Source organism: Ambystoma mexicanum, chromosome 5q (genome assembly GCF_040938575.1).
Source record: "Ambystoma mexicanum isolate Mex_15411 chromosome 5q, UKY_AmexF1_1, whole genome shotgun sequence".
In the NCBI taxonomy this organism is placed as follows: Eukaryota; Metazoa; Chordata; class Amphibia; order Caudata; family Ambystomatidae; genus Ambystoma; species Ambystoma mexicanum.
The window spans coordinates 1,293,818,751-1,293,841,231 of record NC_090933.1 but is presented as its reverse complement, the minus strand read 5'-3'; the positions used below and the strand labels follow the sequence as shown (position 1 = coordinate 1,293,841,231).

The 22,481-nt window shown below is 48.0% G+C and overlaps 1 protein-coding gene across 2 annotated transcripts in view; it reads left to right on the top strand.

Annotated features, from left to right (window-relative positions):
* The window catches only part of MROH1 (maestro heat like repeat family member 1), a 2,813,132-nt gene that overhangs the window by 1,946,722 nt on the left and 843,929 nt on the right, over positions 1-22,481 (top strand). For both annotated transcript variants that reach the window (XM_069621886.1, XM_069621885.1), the window contains one exon: positions 1,937-2,049. In XM_069621886.1, the coding sequence (XP_069477987.1) occupies positions 1,937-2,049 (113 nt within the window). The remainder of the gene's footprint in view (positions 1-1,936; positions 2,050-22,481) is intronic.

The following is a 22,481-nucleotide window of genomic DNA, read 5'->3' as shown; positions in this document are numbered from 1 at the left end:
GGACGACGCCGCGACTTGCACCCGCTGCCAGGAACAACTGCCCCCGCTGGAGGATCCTTTCCACATAAGGTACTGTGTTCCGCCTGGCTTCCCTTGCAACCGACTGTACGGGGTAGATTTAGCCCCCGGCTTTCGACCCTGGGTTAGCCTGGGACACCCTGGCTAAACTTTTATGAGCCTAACCTAAACCTTTCCGAACTCCTTTGAAGACTTTTTAAGCCTGTTCTCATTGTGTGATCCTGGGTGCATTTGTGCCCTGCTCTCTCCAAGAGTGGGCCCGGCCTATGGACTTTGGCTCACAAGTAACATTTGACTTTCCTGCCTTGCTTAAGAGTTCCTAAGTATTAGTGTGGTGTATTTTCCTACATGCTGCCTTTTTCCCTCCCTTTTTCGTTAACTTATTGGAGTGCCATCTATAGTTAAGCGCTCACCTCTGTTTGGAAATAAGTGGTGTTAACTAAGACATGTCTGATAAGGAATAAGGAGTGTATATATAATAATAGTAATTGTGTTTAGAGTGATTTAAAATAATAGTGCTGGAGTGTTTCAATAAGTGTGTTTTTAAATAAATAATTATATACCTTGTTACCAAAGCTCTGGTCAGTTTTTGCTTGTGCTATTGTATCTGAGTGCCTATTGTGTATACTTTGCATACTGCCTAACTCTTCTTGAGGGAAGTCTGACTGCTCAGCCACAGCTACCAGGTAAATCTGGGTGGTACAGACTGCTACCAAGTGGGTTTACTGCCAACACCTGTAGTCTTAAATCTTTTGCAGTGGTCCCCAAGGGAACTGCACAGGTTTCTGCCTAACAGTGAGAAACCTCCATCTGAAAGAACATTGCCCAAAGGTAAGTCATTTTTTTCGTCTGAGCCCATATTGGAAATTAATTGTGTAGATGTTCTTCCAAGCATGAACTAGACCCTGGGCTTGAAGGCCAAAGCATCCAGGCATGTTTAATGGTCAGCGTTTCCTCTCCCTTGATTATGTTGTTCAGATCGTACTCCTCTCCCCGGTCCGTGACCACTACTAGCGTGCTTTGAGCTCTTCTTTATTTTATTTTTTAACCAACTTTATTTTCATTTTTTTAAACGTGAGATCACAGTTAGCCTTCGGTTACAGCAGAATTACAACCATAATCAACTGTATAAACAAATTATGGCGTGCTTTGAGCTCTTCTACAGTACTTGGTTCAAGTAAATTGTTCAGTAAAGGTTTTGATTGCCTGTTTCCAGGTCTGTTTCTTCCTTTAAAACTGCTTTCTATTTGCTCATTTTCATGTTTCCCCTCCTATGAAGGTTTCTCATCTTGGGCTAATAGTCGTTTCCCTATTGGTAATTAGTTTGAACTTTTGCTGGTGGTGTCATGGTGAAGGACCATATGCCATTTTGATGTCCGGGAGAAGAGACAAGCCATTCTCATGGTTCAGCAGCATGGGTTTCAGTCTTTCCACAGAATCTGATCTCGACCAAAGAGATATATGAAAATGCTAAACAATGTCCTTCACTCGCAGGTCATACCAGAAAGTAGTGCTGTATGTGCGAACAGTGACAATGGCAAAAACAGCTGTGCTTTCCAAACAATTGTCTCCATGAGGGCCATTGTATGCACAATAATTCCATGGGATGGAAGTTGTGGCTCCCTGAATGCTTTTCACAGTGTACCCTATTGATGATGAAAAACTAGGAGGGCTGAGATGGCTAGAGGTTCCTTCAGAACATCCCCCATTTGTCTTCTCCAAGTTGTAGATCTCACAGCACGTATCACTGGTCCTCAGAGCCCAAATGAACGGATGATCATTTTGACTTTCACATTCCTCTGTTCCTTACCTTTGCACTCCTTCCCAGCACCTCTATATAGTATCTGCAACTATTGACCACCTTTCTTTCTTGTTTCCCATTTGATTAAACAATTCTGCTGCCACAATCTCTCTGCAGGTTTTGCTCAAGATTACGTGGATGAACTAGTGGAGAACCTGATACCCTTAAAAGAAGGTCTAGAGAAACCAGATTCGACTGTCCTCTTTCATACATGCTTCAACATTGCTATGGTAAGCTGAAGAACCATTAGGTTTCCATCAGTTTAATTAAATGTAACTCTCACTCTCCAAAGGAACAGAGGCTGAACTTGCCCAGTTTGTGTATGGAACAGTCACCCGACCCGTTTACTGCCTTCAACTTACATATTCTGGTATGAAACACCCCCACAACTATTCAATTAAGCACATTCAACTGTGCAATGTTTTCCACCCACAACGTATTGCATGCATTATTAATGATGTGGCATATGTTCAGTTTGTCATAACTTTGTATTGTATCTAGACAATCAATGCATATTTCATATTTTTTTCCTGTCATGAAAAGGAGACCATTCTAGCTTTAATACATTTCTAATAGATTGCATCCCCCCACAGATTCCTTATCTTGGTAAACTACTTGCAGCAGAAGCTGTCTGCTGAATCATTCAAGCAGGGGGGCATTAGTGTAGTTTGGAATCTATCCCTTCAAAGGTGCACTTCTAATGGATTCCTTCCTCCCATAGATTCCTCATCTAACTGTTCTGCTACCAGGATGAGCTCCCTACGTGGACATGACGTTGGGGCCAGTATGTTTACATATATAGAGGTGCCACACCCTGGGGCGTCAGTTCTTTTTCTACGCACTCTGCTTAATTTATGAACACTGCTTCTTTCAATGTTTTATCTTTATTTCGAGGTTACGCCGATTGCCTCCAGGGATGTCATCAGGGTTCAAACCCTGCGTCGACTTCAGATGTCTGTCTCGGGTCCTCATAGATCCGTTTTTATTGCCTCTGTGAGGGGCACAGCATGCAGGTTTCCGCATCATCTCAGTCGATGCACCCCAAGGAGCTTTGTGAGTGGGAAGCCTCAGCCACACCAGGGCCGACAGATTCCACCGCACTAGGACGAGCCGGCAGGCCACACCGACAAATTGCAGGCTTAGCAGCGCGAAAGACTGACAAGTTCCCGTCTTAGTCGTACCGCTTAGTCTTTAGACTTCAGTCCTCCGACCTCAACACTTCCTTCCACAGAGCTGCTTGACGCCAGTGACTCCTTCATTTCTCAGGAGTATGGCCTGCTCCCTATGGAAGTATTCATGTTTCCCATAGACATGTATAGGGAGGAGGGGAACTCCATTACCTTTGAATTGGAACCCCTACATTCAAGGGAAGTTGGCGATTTACCAGAAGAATTTTATGGTGAGCAAGGGAACTTGGTTGGATCTTGCTGCCGACTTGCAGGAGACAAGTGGCATGGATTTCTCGACCGAACAAGACCTGCTTCCTGCTCCTACCCAGGATAAGCCTCAGGTAGCTTTTCAACATCCAATTGCCAAGTGGTATATACCTTAGGGTTGTCGGCTCCCTCCCGATCCATGGTGCAGTACAATGGGATGTATATTCTGTAGGAGGTCTCAAACAAAGGGATCCTTCTGCCATTCAACCAATCAGTAGAGGCATCAGTCCTTGCACTCCGGTCCAAACCAGCCTCAGTCTTGACTGTAGACCAGAATCTAGCCAAATAGCACTAGCCAGCACCCTTAGACCCGCTATTCCTGTTCTCCCATGCATCACTGGAAAGTTTTGTTGTTGTCATCTTGGAGGCGGCATATGGGCTGCTGGGCAGTGACCTATCACCCATCCACCCATTATGGATGAGCCAGCAAGAAAAGAGAAAAACAGAGAGAGCCGTGTGTAGAAGCGCTCCCTCTCCCTGCAGCAATCCAGATTTCTAGCGCATGCCCAACTGGCCATGTCTGGCTGTGGCATACAGCTCTCACAGCCAGGCATGGCACATTAGGAATGCTGCCTGGGTCACGGCCGTGAGAGGGGTGCTCCTTTACACCATCTCTCATTGCGACTTAATCCGAAACCTCGGTGCGCTCATTTTTCAGAGCACCAACATGCGCTATGTCTGCATGTCCGGGACTCTGAAACTTGTCACCACAACGTTTCCTGCTGATGTGGTTGCTGGCAGGATACTGGGGGCAGATCAGCAGAGGGACCAGGCTGAACTGTCAGGTGAGTTACTTTTCTTGCTATGTCAGTGTGGGTTTGCATTTGAGAGCGAGAGAGGGTGTGTGGCATGTGTATATGTACAAGTGTGTGACAGGGTGGTTGTCTGCGAATGTTTGTTTATAGATGTGTGTATGCAAGTGACTGTCGGTATGGGCCACAAGTAACTATACATCCACGGCACATGGTGAAATGTACCTGGGGCATAGATGTGTGTGTATGTGAGCAGGGAGTGGGCTGATTGCTAAATCTCCAGCAACTGCACCACTTGATAAATGCACATGTAACGGTCTCTTAATGTCGACTAGCTAATACAAGCCAATTATTTGAAAAGCGCAGGGGTGTGTGCTTGCCCCCTCTACTGTTTAACCTGTACATGGCAGATTTACCGGCGAGACTATGTGCAGTGCACATTGCCTGCCTAGCATTGGTGAGACACATGTTGAGTGAGTATCCTATGCAGATGATATTGTATAAATGGATTATAGATATGTTGGTCTTTATAGAACTATGAATGAGTTTTGTCAATATGTTCAAGTTCAAGATGAAATTGTTCTCTTTAATACATGTGTTTTGAAGATGAGCATTGCACAAAAGCACCGATCGATGTTGCAGAGGGCTCCATTATGCTGATCAACAGCCTTAATAAAAGAATTGCCATTGGAACAGCAGGCTTTAGGCTCCAGGGAATGATTCAACTTTATAGGTAGTGCCTGTGCCCAGCAGTACTTTATGGTTTGGAGGTGCTGGTATTAGAGGACAGTAATTGGCTGATAATAGTAGAGGGTACATTATGGAGATGAATTTTACATCTCCCCCAGGCTGTCCCGATTGAAATATTGCGATTAGAACTTGGTTCGAAATCTTTGACGGGATTAGTTCAAAGAAGATTGTGTAATTTGTATATAAAAGCGATTAAAAGTCCTACCTGCCGACTTCTAAAGCTACTGGGGAAATTCTTGTTGGACGAGAAAGATAGCAATATGGCGGTATTCCACAAGATAGTCAATATGTTTTTTGACACAATTGAATGGGTTCCTGACTGGGAGTAAGACTATTTCCAATTAAAAGATGCGTTTGAACCAAGTTTGATATATGGGATTGGCAATTGAATTATGAACATCTGAGCACCCTCAAACAGTATACAAATTATGGGTCAGTTGTGAGGAACCTGAGGGCACCCTCCCTGCTACTCCCCTTGGGTCCTCTTCTCAGGTGGGCAGGGAAAGGCCATCCCTTTTGGATCTTGTCCCTACGGGTGGAGATGCCAGGGAGGATCACCTGGGTGGAAGGTCCCTGGGGATTGGGGAGAGGTTCTCCACAGGCGAGACATGGTATTACCCTTTTCCTTGTGATAGCCAACCTTACCCCTGCCCTTATAAGCTGTTGCCAATCACTTCCCTTCATTTCCGCTCATTCAGTACTATAGTACTGGGACGAGGAAGAGACCTGAAGACTGTTGTGAGGGTCAGGCATGTCCAGCGAACACCACTAATTATGGTTACAGAACGGGACTTGAGGACTCGCACCTTAAATGGTTGCACGTACATAAAAGGTGGAGCCAACAATCCGGAAAGGCAAACCAGCAGGAGAGAAGCCTGGCAGAGCGTGTCAGGTCTGTTGAGATGGAGGCTGCCGAGGAAGGTCCTTCATGGAGGACAGGACGCCGGCAAAGACCCAGGAGAGACTTTGACCCTGAGGCCCGAGCGTGCCGTGAAAGGGTCACAGTGATTTGAGCCTGCCTGGTCGGGTGCCCACAGCACGAGCTGTTGGGCACAGAAGAGGCCCTACTGCTGCAAGCTACCGGCAGCGTCAGCGCGAGATGAGCAGAGACGTGTATGCAGAGCAGAAGAAGAGGAAAGAAGTCGCCGGAGGAGTCGCCAGGGACCAGTGAGTGGACAAAAGGGAACACTCGAACCGGGCAGTCCTGGGTGTTACTACAGGGCAAATGTAATTGCAGAATTAATTAAATTAGATATGCACGTTAAAATCAACCCAGAGTGAAGAGCTGAAGTGAACAATACGAATAAGTTGAACTGTAAGTTAAAGATTGGGAATTTAGAACTATTAAATACCGAACTAATGGAAAACTTTGAAAAGCCTATGAATAGAAGGCAAGCTTGTGTGAAGCACATGTTACATACATGAAAAGGCAAAGAACTAAACGTATGGAAATACAAGGCAAAGTAATGAACGTTACTGAAGAGTGTGAAAGTAATGTGGTGGAGGAAAGCGATCACCGCAGAGGGAACTGTATAAAATAACACATTGTCTTGGAGAAGAGAAACCTAAGATATAGGTTTTGGATACAGACAGACTTTTAAGTTGAATTTACTGACTCAGACTATCATTAGTTTCTTTAGGTGGGGAAAATCCACCTTAGCATAGGACATGTTAGGCCTTCAACCATCCTGACATTTAAGTTAGTAAACTATTTTTGTTTGAACTTTGAATCCGTTGTTGGTGTGTTGCTTCATGATGCCTTCAAACAGTACAATATTCCTATTTTAAGCCACAAAGATATTTAATGATGTGCCCCTTGGCTTGAGGTCAGAAGATTTATGTAGTTAATGAGAATTGATCAACTCCCCCTTTTAACTACTACTGGTCCACAGTTGCAGATAACTCCTGCTGCTAGACCTTGGCAAATGTGTAGATATCCATCGATTTTAGAGACTAGCCGGCATGTACTTACTGAATGTAAAGAGTTAGGTGAGGTATATATGCTTAATTTGTCAAAATCTGTTAATAACCCGGGAACAGTAAGACATGTTTTTTTTTTTTAAAATTTTTTTTTTTAAATGATGCAGTACCGCCTGAATTTGCCCAGCATTTCATTGCATATAGCCTTGTTTAGAGTTCGGCAAAAAGGTTATTATTAGATGAAGTATATAAATGTGAGAAAATTGAATGTATTTATTAATGTTCTTAAAGTCACATACTGATGTGTAAATATATTAGATGAATAATTGTTAGTGTAGTATGTGTTTTATCAATTGAATGTAGTTTGAGATTTTAGTGAAAAACGTTTTATTTTTGTAAATTATATGATATATGTGGAAAGTACAATGTGAAATGAACTGCATTAAGTAAAGAAAATAAGAAAATAATGCTTTTTAGTAGATCTATTAAATGAAATCGAGAGGACAATGTGGAGATGAGCGTCCAAACACAGACATGGCACATCAGGATCACACAACCACTGTCCAGTTGCCCCAACTATAATCGTGTTTCTCTGTGGGACGATGCACCCACATTTTTTGTCTTGTATCATTCATTCGATTACAGATCACTTGAAGTGGTGGTATGGTGGGGTGTGTAAGGAAAGCATGATATCAAACAGTAAGACGGTGTTATGCTCACCTGGTTCCCACAGGGGCGTTGATCGGACCCGGACAGCTGCGGTCTCCACCAACGTGATGCGTAGTGAAGAGATGACAGTCTGAACTGGCCCGCCTAATCTTGTCTGCTGGACTCATAGTAGTATTCTCCTGCAAGTGGAGAAAAGGATTTAGCCACCCGTGGATTTTAGTGATGCCCCCCCCCCCAAACTGTTCTCGTTCTCCCCACTAATCACCTCCGATATCCCCTCTTGGTAATCTCACCTTATGTTTTTAAATGATGAGCTCTCCATCCTGCATGGCATGCAGGGGGGCGTAGATACCAGTTACTTCACTGGTTTGAAGGTACTGGAGGAGTTCCGGAGGAATATTGACTCCAGTGTCTATAAAGTTCAAAGAGTTCAATATGTCCGATGTTCACTCTTGTTCCATTCCCTCGTTAGGTTGCAGCCGGGTCCAAAAGAATATTGCCTGGAGGCAGCTGATGGCGTTCAGGTAAGAGTCTGTATTACCAAACACTGTCCGGTAAAAGTTGCATGAGTTTAACTTGCTGTTTTCTCTCCCTTTATAGGTGCAGCATAGAAAGATGCAGCAAATTAAAGGATAATACCTCCGGTGGTAAAGCAGCTAAGCCTATGGTGGCAAAGAGATTTTTCTTTGTCGGTTTTCTCGGCTCACCTTGTTATTCCTTTGGTTTTCCCCCCAGGTGCTGGGTTTCGACGAAGAAAATGATGGAGGCAGCGCCGAGTTGAAAGATGCGGTGGACCGGTGAGTATAACGCGGCGCTGCTGCTGGCGAAGCAACACGTGCTGAAATAATGTCCTTTCCAGGCTTTTTCAAGCGCATGTGTTTCTGCGTGTGAACTCTGCTGTGCGTGCGTTTTCAAGCGCATGTATTTTAGGGCGTGTGTTCTTCTGCGTGGGTGCCCTTCAACACGTGGACTTTTCAGCGCGTGTTAATTTAGCGCGGGTATTCTTCAGCGCGGGTGCTCCTCAACACGTGGACTCTTCAGCGCATGTCATTTTAGCACATTTGTTCATCAGAGCGTGTGCTTCTTGCGCGCGTTTCTTCAAGAATCTACGTACTCAATTGTATTGTAAATAGTTTGGAACTTAAGAAAATAATAAAACAAAGGCATTTACTAAAGACAATCTAACTGGAACAATATGTCAACTTTGAAAAGGCAAAGAGCAAGTCTTCTCAGGTTTGCCATAAATAAGAAGTTGCTGTAAATTTCAAGAGACTCAAGTAAGAAAGATTTTCAGCTACTTCTGCAAACTTCTCTAAGAAATTTTACGAGAAGAACCAGGTATGATTCTTAACTTATTAGTTATGGATTTAAAGTCAATTCTAATCCTTGAAGTTAAGTAAGTAATGAGAGGATTTGCATCTGTTTTCTTGTATTCTCTGCAGGTTCAGTTTCGGTTAGTCTTGACACAGTCAGCCTGGTGTTTTTATGTTCTCCACTTCCTCCTTTCCTTTAGGGGTGTAGTTAACAGAGCTCAGTTGTATTTCTGGTTCTGAGAATTACACTTCAGGGGGATTGTCGGGGGTTCAGCAGCTTCCGCGGACACAAGACCTCTCAGCCTAACAGGGGGCCATATTGGAACGTTATTAAAGACATATAATAATTTCGGCAAAATAACCATTTCAGACAAAGAGATGTGGGCCGCTTGAGACAGGGGAAGTCTTATCCAAACTTGCAACTTGTGCTCCAATATTTGCAGGGCTGTAATGTAGTCCTCCTCCAATAAGCTACCAGGAGAAGTGGAAACTTTTATGCCTAGGTAACGGATTCCCCGCGGACACCATGCAAAGGATACACCGACATCCTGTGCGGAGACCCCAGGAGTGATTGGAAGAACTTTGGATTTAGACCAGTTTATTTGTAGGCCAGAGATGGCCCCAAATGCAGATATCTCCTCCATCAACGGTGGTAAATTAAGCCGAAGGTATTTTAAGTATAACAGCATGTCATCCGCATAGAGGGAGATAACAGATACATGAGAACGGATAGTCCAGACGATTCTCCTGCCTTTTAGCCCAGGCAAGGGTCATACTCGGACGATCACACTCCCCATATCTTGCCGCCAAAACCCGGTCACCCAGGAACCTCTCCTCGCTGTCCATTAATGAACAAAATTCTTCTTTCTTCGCCGACAGGTCAGCTTGAAGCGTGGGAGAGTCAGACACCCCCAGAAGAAGCTCCATATTTTTAATTTCCCCTTCCACACGGGCAATCGCCCGGCGAATGTCTCATGATCCCTCCCTCCTGAGATATACACCAACCTCGCAAGAAGACCTTAAAAGTCTCCCACAGGACACCGGGGCTAGAGACAGAGCCCTCATTTAGTTGAAAAAATTCAGTAATGGACCGGCGCGGATCCTCCCGAAACGCCCCATCTTCCAGAGCACGAGCTCTGAACCTCCACCAAAGCTGTCTAGGGGCAAGGGATACCCCTAAACCTCACCAGTACCGGGGAGTGACGTGCGAGGAAGAATCACTGTACCCTCCGCCACCCGAGAGAGCTCAGAGGACAGAAAAATATAATCAATTCTAGAGGAACTCCCGTGTACACCCAAATAAAATGTGTATTCTCGGGTGTTAGGATGATGCCAACGCCTAATATCGACTAGAGAGTAACCTGAGGCTATGGAATTCCAAGTTTGATCATCCCGGGTAAGTGGTCTAGGAACTGGTGGTGTTCTGTCTAGTGTGGCCGAAAGGGCTTGGTTAAAATCTCCCACCCAAACCACATCGTACCCCGGGAATGTCCGGAGGTGTTCCGAGCAAGACAGGAAAAACTCGGGAAGGTCATAATTAGGGCGATACATACTTACAAATATAACAGGCCAGGCCGCAATCTCACACGCCACAAGAATAAATCGACCCTCGTCATCTGAAACCTGTTTGTGCAACTTGAATTCCAAGGTTCGATGAATGTATATTGCCACCCCCCGGGAATGAGACGAGTAGGAGGAACCATATCTATGTACACCCCACCCAGATAAGGCCGGGGGATTGTGATCCCTGCCTATATGAGTCTCCTGTATACATAAGACATTGACATGATGATTCCGGGCAAAGTTAGAAATGAGACGCGTCTTTTTAGCATTGGTAAAACCCTGAATATTCCATGTAAGTAGAACTATCTCGGAATGAGCCGGTGTCTGAGGACCCAGTGAGGTGGTCACTGTAAGTGCAAATCAAAAAGCAATTAAACAAGCCTGTGACAAGGGGAGAGCCCCCAATAGAGGAATGCAGACATTAATGGAGAACTAGACGCAAAAAAGGCATACATGGCTCAGAAGGGAAAGCCCATCCCCCTTGAACTGGGAGCCAACGAATACAGCCCCCCAACAATTGAACAACCTGAGGAAAACCCTCTCCACCCCCCACCCACGCCAGAAACCCCAACCTACCGGCCAGCAAGCCCTAACCCCCACACCCCTACAAACCAACATACAACCTCACAAAACTTAGGTGCCGCTGGGCATGGAGGGCGCCGGCGGCCACTGTACCTCCTAATAGCAGAGGCTCTTTTCCCTTATTGAACAACCATATTGGGAATAACTCAGTGTATAACAGGGACCAAGAACTGCACAAGAAGGCCCCAAGGTTCACCAGGGGCCCCGCGAGCGGAGCATAAGCACTTAAAGAACGTCACCAACAGGCAACAGACTAGGATGTCCGTCGAGGGGAGGACCCCGCATCCGGGAGCTCCAACGCAAATCGCTCCGCCAATTCCGGAGTTGTAAAGAATAAAGTCTTTCCTGATAGACGACTCTTAACTTTGCGGGATACATCATAGAATAGCGGATATCTTTCTTGTGTAAAGTGTTTTTCACCGCCACGAAGGGCTTCCTCATATCCTGCACTTGACTGAAATCCGGAAAATGTCTAATTGTAGCAGACCCCCATCGGAGGGACTTTTTCTCCCTGGCAGCACAAAGCAAGATATCCCGGTCCCGATAATTGAATATACGGGCAATGATGGCTCTCTCCGGTGCCCCGGGGGAGGTTTCGCCGTCAGGAAGCGGTGGGCCCGCTCCACCATGAACATGCTTGTAACAGGAGGTTTGTCAAGAACCTCACGGAGCAGTTTCTCCACAAATTCCTCCATGTTATCGATGGGGGTGGATTCGGCGACCCCTGTGATCCCAATATTGTTCCTTCTGGACCGGCCCTCTAAATCGTCGTTCTTAGCCACCACTCTTTTCACGGTTTGTTGGAGGGACGCCACCTCACGTTGACGCACTGTTTCCTTATCCTCCCCCTCACTGATCCGCCTCAGACATCCTCCCACACAACTTTTCAATCTGTACAGCAGAAACGTCCACCTTGCAAGTTAACGCGTCAATTTTTGCACCTTAGCTATCTGTGCTGCCTTTAAGCGCTAACATAGTTTGGTTAAGGGCCTTGAGGTCAAATTGAGAAGAGCCCGCTTCGGGTTCCTGTTGTGAAGAGTCCGACCTGGCATACCGGTCCATCCTTGCCTGCTTCTTCTGGTTGCCCATTCCGGGCACCAAGGGTAGTTCCGAGCCGTGCACAGGCTGGCCCTCAGGAAGAGGAAATGCTCCACACAATGTCCAGGCGGAGGGCAATAATGTGCAACTAAGCGGGGCGTTCCAACACACCCACCCCGAAAGGGCACTCACCAAGCCAGGCGTGAAAAGCAGAGGGGCAGGTAGGCAGCCGCCGATCAAATAGTCCACTATAAGGCCACCATAGGGACTGCACCAGATCCAGCAGATTCCTGATAAAGATTAATTGGAGACAGGTGAGCCACCCACGCTGACCGCCCACAACCGCCAATCACAACCATGGTGTCTCCAGGGCCAATCATAAAGGGTGCCGGCCCACAGGGAAAAACTCAATAATATGGCCCACTCGTTGCGGTCCGGTGATGCGATGCACAGTCCACCTGCCGTCAATGGGGGGGGTGAAAGAGGGGGGGGGAGAGTAGGAGCAAGGCCGTAGGTGACAAAGCAGGCCACTCAGAGCCTCAATCCACAACTCCAAACCAAAAAGTCCATAGGACGGTGACATGCGGAGTCCCGCACAAGATACTCCTCCAGTTCAGAGCCACCATGCAACAATCATAGGAGGAGGAGGAGGGAGGTGGGACAGACCCACAGTGGGATCACCCAGGCGCGGCAATCCCGGTCCTTCCGCCCCACCCCAAAATAAAAGTGCCCCCGGACCGCCACCCGACTCACCGCACACCAGGATGCCAAACCAACGAGGTTGGGTGGGAGAAGGGAGCCACGCAGAATCTCAGCTGTGCTGAACCGGAGGCCAAACGGGATGTAGACGCGGCTCCACCAAGGCAAATGAAGGGCTACGGCGACGGCGGGACCGCCTGCACTGTTCTGCCGAAGAGGTGGCCACTACTCCAGGAACCGAAGCAATAGCCGGCTATCGCTCGAGCAGCGCGTGGCCAAGACTCACGGCTGCCAGCGCCACCAGCGGGGCCCGAGCCTCAATTGTCCCCGCAGGAGTTAGCCCAGGATCCAAAGATGCAGCGAGAGGCGAGCCGCGAGACACACCGTCGCCTCAGAAGAAGGGCCGGGAAGCCAGGCAGACCGCGGTAGGGGAGGTGAAGCCTGCCCAGTAAACTGCTGCGGTGCCTGTGATGTAAACCGTCCGTTGCACAACATCCACAGGTCTGCGATGGTGGACGATGATAAATCCCCACTCAGCAAGCGTTCCGACGCCCTGCAATGTCTGTCCTTCACCCCAGCAAATGTCAGGACCACAGGATTTTTGCCATATGTAGGAGCCTATGCAGGAGGACTCTCAGGCTCCGGCCATCTTGCAGCGAACGTAGCAGCTCCCCCTCCTCCTCACAGTACTTTTGCCTCGTATGAGCCAGTTCAACAACCCCATAATTGTAATCTTCCTCCTGGCAGAGTGAAGGGTCTGGAACGCTTTCCGAGGGCCCATATCTCTGTGCTTCCTTTTCTTTCACCTTCATTTCCTGGCTAAGTAACTGGGCATGTTCCCTCCTTATTTTGTTGTGTACAGAGGCCTTGGATATCCTTCTTCACCGCATATACAACTTGAAACCATCCGACCTGATAGTTTTCCAGACCTGACCCTCCGGATTATTAATAATAAGTCCCCAATGGCCTTTCCTATTTCCGTGCATATTATTGGGTCCTTCCGGTTAAGCTTCCATTATCTATGTATGGGAACATTCGACATCGGGGTAAGGGACGTAAGAACTGGGGCATGGTCAGCAAAATCAATTGTATGTATTTTGACCCTCTCCGCCTGTGGGAGGGAGATCCCTGCTCACCCAAAAGTAGTCTATCCTGGAGTATATTTGGTGTGAATGCGTAAAAAAACGTATAGTCCCTAGAGGTGGGGTGCGCATGATGATGGGTATCTGAGGTGAGAGTCTGCCAGTTGCTTAAGGCGATCCACAGATGGCAGTGTGGCTACACATTATTGCCCTTTAGTTGTGTCCCAGTTAGAATCCATAGGCTGGTTAAAGTCACCTCCTAATAGTATTTGTCCAGTAGCGAGTGCTAACAGCTCACCCCGGACAGCATGAAAAAAATAGTTTTGCCCCGTATTTGTTCCATACAATGACGCAAGGGTCACCCGCTCCCCTCCCAGAATCCTTGACAGATATCTGCCGTCACTGCCCACTTTGGATTTGTTCACTTGAAAGGGAACCCTTCCACTCAGTAAGATACCCTGCCACCCCCCTTTCTTTAAGCAACGAGAGAAATATTGGTATGGATAGTTGTGTGACCGCAGTCTAGCGGTGTCGGTTCTCTTCAGGTGCATTTCTTGCAGGAAGACTATATTGTTTCCTCCTTCTGCGCCCTGATGTCTGCGGGGTCCAGCGCATAACAAATAAAATAGCCACCTGCTGGCATTTCAGTTTTTGAAGCAAGATGGTCTGTTTCCCTGAGGAATTCGGCACCTTACATTATATGTCATAAATATCAACTCCATTTCCAAGTTACCAGGTGGCCCATGCACAACATCAATCTGCCTCCCCTGTTTCCAACACCCCGGATCACTACCCCAGTGAACCCAGCTTCTGGTCCTGCCATGTATGCGCCGACATACTAACAACAAAAAAGCAAACAAGTTAACTCTATTACATAGGCGTTTAACAGCAGTCATGACCAGAGTCATCTAAACGGGGGGGAAGCCCCCTCCTCTGGTCGAACCCGCTGTATAACCCCCTGGTCACAACATTCTCCCCTCTGTGCCGCCCCACCCTCAATCCCCTAACTTTCGCCTAAGCCCGTTGCTGGCACCAGAGGAACCACGCTGCTCCTATAACTTGGACCAGAGACACCTTCTAAGGCATTCCTCGCCCTTCATCTGTTTCCCTGCACCAGCTTCCAACTCCCGTTCTTGCCTTTCACTCTGGGCGCACCCAGACTAGAGACAGAGCTACCTGGTTGCCTACTTCAGGAGCCGTGCACCTCTACTTCTTCCCTTACCAGGTGAAGAGCAGCCCGAATGGGGAAAGTTCATCTATATTTAATCTGCTCTTGTTGTAGTTTCACAGTGATAGGATGGAGTGCTTGTCTTTTCTGGAGGCTTAAAGCCGCCAGATCCTGGCAGATGAGCTTTTGATTGCGGTAGGTAATTTCCCCTTTCACCTTTGATAACTTAAGAATCTTCTCCTTGACCATGTCTGCATGAAATGTGATTATAATGTCCCTCGGTTGACCTCTGGGACCCTGTGTGTAGGACCAACCATATGTACATGGTTCAGGGTGATATTTTCATCTGCTATATCTGGGTAAGTCTCTTCAAAGAAACGGAGAACTCAACCCCTCAGATATACCTCTTCTCTGTTTTCTTCCATACTTCTGATTCTCATGTTCTTTCTCTGATGTCTATTCTGCAAGACCTCAATGGTGCTAAGCAGCTCCCATTCCCTGTTTAACCCCGACCAGTTCACCCTGAAGGTGAATGGCATTCTCGTGCCGAGACTGTATGGCCTCCTCAGCATCGTCAACTCTAGTGCCTATTTGCTTCAGGTCTTTGGACAGAACCGCCAAGGATTTCTTTATCCGCTCTGTAGCCCCCAGTATCTCGAGTTCAATGGATTGCTTTACTCCCACAGATTCCTCATCTTGATAGATATCCCAACCCGCTCTGCTATTCGAAAACCTTTTCGACAGGGCTTAGTGGACATTGATTCGGATAGTCTATCATTGCCTCGTCTTGCTGGGTTCTCGATCGTCGACTCTGAACGTGACATCAGGCGTTGTATAAATAGCACGCCACTACGCCCCATGCTTCAGTACCTTTTTTCTATACACTTGCATGCTGCATCGGAAACACGACTTCAAGTTTGCCGTGACATTTTTTCTTCATAAACCTCGACCGCAATGTCTGCTCACCGGATATGAGACTTCAAAAGGAACACCGATTGCGAGGCCAAAATGTCGGTGACCAACCCCCACAAGGTCTGTCTGTGGTGCTTGGGTGCAAGTCACGACATGGAGACCTGCACGTCGTGCTCTAAAATGCAGCTGAAATCCCTACATGAGAGAGCCAGGAAAATGGCTTTGGCCGCCCATCGAAATCTCTGGCGCGGTTGCTTGTTCGGTCTTCAGAGGCCGATACGGATGAGCCCACCCCCGAGAATGGTAAGGGTGGGCATTGTAAGAAATCTAAGAAGCGATCCCACTATAGAAGCCATTCTTCATCTTCTTCATGAAAGAAGAAATAGCGCTGCCACAGAGGCAAATCAAGCTCATCTTTGGAGCGAGGTAAGGGACCTACTACTTGGAAAAAGTGGGAAAATTTAAAGTCTGACATGCTAGAAATGTTTAAACAGCAGGCTGCTGATTTTCTTCGACGACCAGGCCAATTTCTTGCCTTAGCCCAAGGGTTACAAGATGCAAGTGGGCTGGACACATCCCTAGGTCTTGAGTTCCAATAAAGCCAACCTTACAAGCATACTCAGGCTAAATTCAGGGCCTTAGTGGAAACAGTGGTAGACACCCTTGTCTTCAAAACGTCTGCTGCATCCCTTCAGGGGTATGACCTCACTGATATTCTGGACAAATATACCTTTCAATCCGGCTATAGCTGACCCCCTAATCTCCTTATGGCAGCACCCATGCATAATGCCTACCGTAAGCGCCAATTGCACAGGAAAATATAGGCCGGCTAGAGATCATCCTTCTGTCCTCTCCTTGCACCCTTCACCAGAAGGGTTGGTGGTGCAAGCTGCCACTATCAACACCACACCTTCAGCCTCTATGCCCAATCTACCTCCTGACGGAGAGGGTAAAAAATGTGAAGCCATGCCCAAGAAGTTTTTTACTTCGGGCAGTATTGCCTTAAAGAGCGATAATGTGCCATGCAGCTTTGCCAAATTTTCATTTGGTCTGTGGAAGCCTATGCAACAAGCCACTCTATACATCCTGGAAGGGGAATTGCAGGATTTTTTTTATGGCTGGTGGAGGATGGGAAGGAGGTGGCCAAGCAGTCATTACAAGCAGGCTTGGACGTGGCAGACTGCGTTAGCCGGTTACTGTGATCAGCAGTAGTAATGTGAAGACAGGCCTACTTAGAAACCTCTGGATTCTCCCCAAGTGTCCAGAACAGGCCGCTAGACATGCCCATTGACGACTCTTTAGAAAAATTAAGAGTCAAAAATCACTGCTAAGTCGTTCAGTATAGCTGCACAGCCGGCCAAGCCTGCCTTTAGCTTTGCCTCAAGAGGCAGAGGCTACAGACACTGTGCAACCTATGGTAGAAAATAGCAGCTCCTGCAAGCCAGGCAGGGGTAGATGCTTTTCTCACTTCCCGGAAGGGGCAGAGGCGCTTCTAGAGGCCAACAGCCAGCGGCGGGGGCGGCTCTGCCCTCTAAGTCCATTTGTTTTCCCCTTCCATGACTTATCGGTTGGTGGACGGCTGGCAGAACATTGGCCCCTGTGGCGGGAGATCATCTCTGATGCCTGGGCTCTGCAAATGATTCGATGGGGCTATTGTCTGCCCTTTTTTTTAAAAAAAAAGCCACTGGGCCGATCCCCCCCACCGACTCCATTCCAACCGGTACAGGAGCTCCAGGAAGAGCTGATAGCCCTGCTGTCGAAGGGTGCCGTGGATGAGGTACTTTCTGATCAGTGTGTCGGGTTGGTATTCCCGGTATTTCCTGGTGCCCAAGAAGGGAGAAGGTCTCTGTCCCATCCTGGACCTCTTCGCCTTAAACAAGTTCCTAAGGAAGGACAAATTCAGGACGGCGATGTTGAGAGAAATTCTCCATGCTCTCGAACTTCAGGACTGGCGGGTGTCAATAGACCTACAGGACGCTCATTTCCATGTGCTGATGCACCAAAAGCACAGAAGTTCCGAAGGTTCCTCATAGGAGACAGGCACTATCAGTTGAAAGTGCTGCCCTTTGGGTTGACCACCGCTCCAAGGGTGTTCACCAAGCTCATGGCGGTAGTCACGGCTCACCTCAGGATATCCTGGGTCCATGTATTTCCATACTGGGAGACTGACTAAGGCGAAGTCTGCGGGGCAGGTCTCATCTCATCTAGAGTGCACTTCTCTAATACTGCACAGGCTGGGCTTCTCCCTGAACTTTAAGAAGTTCCATCTAACACCAGTCCAAAAGCTCAAATCCATCGGAGCAGTCTTAGATACTCAGATAGGTAATGCTTTCCCTGCCGAAGAGAGAGCCAAAAGCATAGCACAGATGGTACGTTTGTTCCGGAACCACACCACTTTACCAGCGGCTTCCTTCCTCTGCCTCATAGGTCTCATGGCCTCCTGTATTTTCTAGTGCCCTAGGCCAGGCTGCATATGAGATCCCTTCAGTGTCTCCTAAGGGACCAGTGGTCTCAGTACCTGGGAGCACTCACAAATCCTCTCCGGGTGTCCAACCCAAGTGGTCCTCGTTCTCGATTGGTGTTTCAACCGCAGCAATCTTATGGCAGGGGAACCCTTCTTGCCTTCTTGGCCTCAGGCCCGAATGGTCATGGATGCGTCTCTGAAGGGGTGGGGTGCTCACTGCGAGGGCTTGCAGGCAAATGGCCTTTGGTCAGCGATGGAAGCCAGTTGGCACATCAACAGGCTTGAGTTGTGAGCCATCAATAGGAAGCATGTCCTGATTCTCACGGACAACACTGGGGCCATGCACTACCTGAATTTACAAAGTGGCGTGCACTCCCGTCCCCTCTGCACAGAGGCGATGCAGCTTTGGTTCTGGTTACACGGACTCACACGAGTGCGAAGAGTGCCAGGAAGTCCTGGAAGAGGTCTTTTCTCTCTGGGTTACCCCAGCAGTGGATCTGTTTGCCACAGACAACAGGAAGTGCGAACAGTTTTGCTCGAGGGAATTCCTAGCGAAAAGTTCACTGATGGACGTGTTTCTGGTGTACTTTCCCCTCTCCACTGCGCTTTCCCCCCCGATTACCGTTATTTCTTGGGTTCTCAGGAGGTTGAGGAGATTTCACGCGACCATGATCTTGATCGCCCCGGACTGGGCGAGGACAACATGCTACTCGGATCTCCTGGATCTGTTGATCTGTCCACCTCACCGGTTGTCTCGGCGTCCAGATCTCCTGACCCAGTTGGAAGGTCGAGTGCTTCACCTGACCCCGGACTCCCTCAACCTACATGCGTGGCTCTTGAGAGGATGAGGTATAACTGGAACTCTCAGAGGAAGTACTTGAGGTGTTGCTGGCTGCACGCAGACTGTCCACAAGATCTCTGTACACGTGCAGGTGGAGAAGATTTGAGGCGTGGTGCAAGGAGCGCAAGATTGACCCCATCTCTTGCTCTACCAATACAGTGATGGAGTTCCTTCAGGTCACCACAGTAAAATGATATTTGCCGGCCTTGTCTGTGTTCAAAAGGTCCCCGGATCTGGGTTCTTTCTTCACTATTCCCGTCATGGCCCAATTTCTGAAAGGCCTTCTCAATAAGTTCCCACCAATTCCTTTTAGTGTGCGGATAAAATCAGGTGAAGTGGGCGGAACGGATGAAGTAGGTGGATGAACAGATGACGTATGTGGATGGAATGGGTGAAACAGGGTGCATGGAACGGGTCAAGTTTGTGGATGGAGGACACATAGAGAACGGATAATGTGGGTAGAACAAATGAAATGGGAAGTCTGGAAGATGAAGGGATAACATGCATAGATCGGACGAAGTGCATTGATCAGAAGAAATTAATAGAACTGAGCGAGTACATGCAACGGATGGAATGCATGAAACTGATAGGGGGCACGGAATGGACACTCTACAAAAATGATTGCCGTGCATAGAACGGTTGGAGTGTATAAAACAGTGAATGGAACGGCTTGCAGTGCATGGAACGGCTTGGAGTGCATGGAACGGCTTGGAGTGCTTGGAACGGTTGAGTGCATAGAACTATTGGAGTGTGCTCGATCTCAAGCACCTAAGGTAAACCACCATATCACATCTCCACGCTTACACTTCTTTACACCACCACTCAACTAGAACACAGCGATACTATGACACCATTTGGTACAGCTGTTCTCATACCATCACTTGCCTAATACTCCCCATCATCCTAACTAAAACACAGCTGGTTACACACCCTCCAGCCTAGGTGTTCTCCTCAGGCCTAACGCAGCCAGAATCAGTCTGGATAACAACCTGGCAGAACGAACACATACTCTTGATCTCCAAAACACCACACCTACTGCTAGAAAGCAGCTATCGCACGAATACCACACCTACTGTACACATATCCGGTGCTCACATGCACCTTACAACTCTCTCTCTTTCTCTACTGACTTGAACTTCGGTTCCCAAGGGCGTTCAACCTACCAGCGCCTTGAGATCATAACAATGGTACATAAGGCGCTATATAAATGCAAAGTAACATAACATAACATATAGTCCCAGATTGGGATCTTAATCTGGTATTTACTTATTTGATGGCGTATCTGTTCGAGCCTATGCAGTCTTATTCCATAAGGCTGTTATCCCTTAACAGCATTTTTGCTTGCAATCACGTCATCCAGGAGTGTTAGTGAGTTACAGGCGGTGTGCTGCAAACCTCAATTGTTACGTTTCTTTTGGGGGAAGGGTTCTCTCAAAGTCAGTCCTGTGTTCCTTCCTAAGGGGGTTTCAGAGTTTCACCTTTTTCAGTCTATTGATTTGCCTGTCTTTTACCCTCAACACCATCCCCCAAAAGAAGAAGAGCTGTTCCACCGTCTTGACCCCAAAAGAGCCTTAAGTTTATATGTGGCTCGTACATCTGAGTTTCAGAAAACTGACCAGTTGTTTGTTGCTAATTCGTTATCCCATAAAGGTATCTGTGGGAGAAAAGCAATCCAGTGAAGGAGAAATTACTTACCATAATGATCTTTCCATGGATTCTTCACCCGCAGATTCCTCATCACCCCTCCCATCCATCCCTGCTCAGAAAGTCCCGTAGCCTAATGGTTCTGTCCAAGAGAGGAGAAAACTGATGAAGGTTCTAAGGTGACCGCTTCTATCTTACTATCATTAAAAAAACATTCTATTTTTCTAATCCAATAATTCCGTGGGGTCTCCCCGTTGGGAGGTATCCAATTCTTCCGTTAGCTGGTTAGTCTCTCTTCATCGTTTTCCTCTGCAGCGTTCAGGCATGGGGGAAAGGTAAGGAACTGAAGCATGGGGCGTAGTGACGTATTTATACGACACCTGGCATCACGTCCAGGGCTGACGATCGAGCACCCAGCAAGACGAGGTGACGATCGTTGGCCAAGTCGAGGTCCACCATTCCCCCTGTCGAATAGGTTTCCGACCAGCAGAGCTGGATAGGGATATCTATCAAGATGAGGAATCTACAGGAGAAGAATCCCTGGAAAGATTATTACGCTAAGTAATTTCTCCTTTGACAGGCTGTCAGATTTCTTCTTTGAGTGCCGCCATGATCTCAAGTTCTTTTTCAGATAGGGGCATTGTGCCCAGCCAGCTGTGCTCTGGATCAGCCATTGCTACCCCCGCCGACCTGCTCTCACTTTCCCTCTCATCCTGGGTCCTTACACTGGGACATGTTGGGTGCTGAGGTCCTCTCAAGGGCTCACTTCTCTCTTTCCTTGCTAGGGGCAGCGACGTGGTCGCAGCTCCACAACGACAGAGCGTGCTCCTTCCTGCTTGTAAGGATGTACCCTGGGTCCGCCTGGGGCTCCACCACCTGGGGAGGGGGCTCCTTCAGTCACCTGGCCCACAGTGTCTCCTTTGCTTGCCACTTCCACCCACAGCATAAAGTGCCCATGCCCTCAAGCAAACAATGGCTGGGGGGGCAGGTGAGCACAGCCCCAACTCTCTCCTTCCCTGATGCCACTGAGTGCTCCCTACAGGGTCATCAGTCATAATCCCAGCGCAGTCCTCGAGGATGTCTTGGGTGGGTGGCACTACCGTCTCTATTGCTCACTGGTGGTCACGGTCCCTCCGCCAGCATTCCATCGCCCCGGCTCCCACCTACTTGGCTGCTCCTTACCTTCTCTGGGGTCCACCCTCACGCCACTAGAAGAGGGTTAAAGGAGGGGGGGTGAGGCTCTGCCACTCCAGCCAGCTACAAGGGGTCACTGAGTTGTCTGTCCTCCAGGCTTCCCAGCCACCATTGGGAGGGAGTTGCACCGCTGCTCATCATGCGGCCTCCTCCGCCTTGGTTGCCTCAGTTACCTCGAGGCAGCCCGGGCCTGCTCAGGTCTGTATGCTCCAGGGGCCCACCCGAAGCCCTTGCCCCCCGGACCTCTCAATCTTGGGCATCCCTCCTGATCCAGAACTTTGGGGCAGGATGAGGATTCTCACGACAAGGGCCACCAGAGGATTTCAAAGAGCGACCATCTTTGGGGCCGCCTGCCATGCCTCTTCATCAGACTCTTTTAAAGACTTAAAGCCTGCGTAAAAGAGCTGTATTGGACCTTGTTACCCTAAGGGCACTAGAAACCCTATTTTCTATCTAGGGAAGGATGTTTTTAGTTTTAGCCCCTTAATATATTAGGATGTGTGTATGGTGATTCTAACTCCTTTCTTTTCCACATATTAGTATTCTGTTGTGGGTCTTACGTAGAATTAATCTTTTTCACTTGCTTTGCACTACTTGCTTTCTTGTTCAGCGCTTTGGTGTAAAGAGCTTTAGAA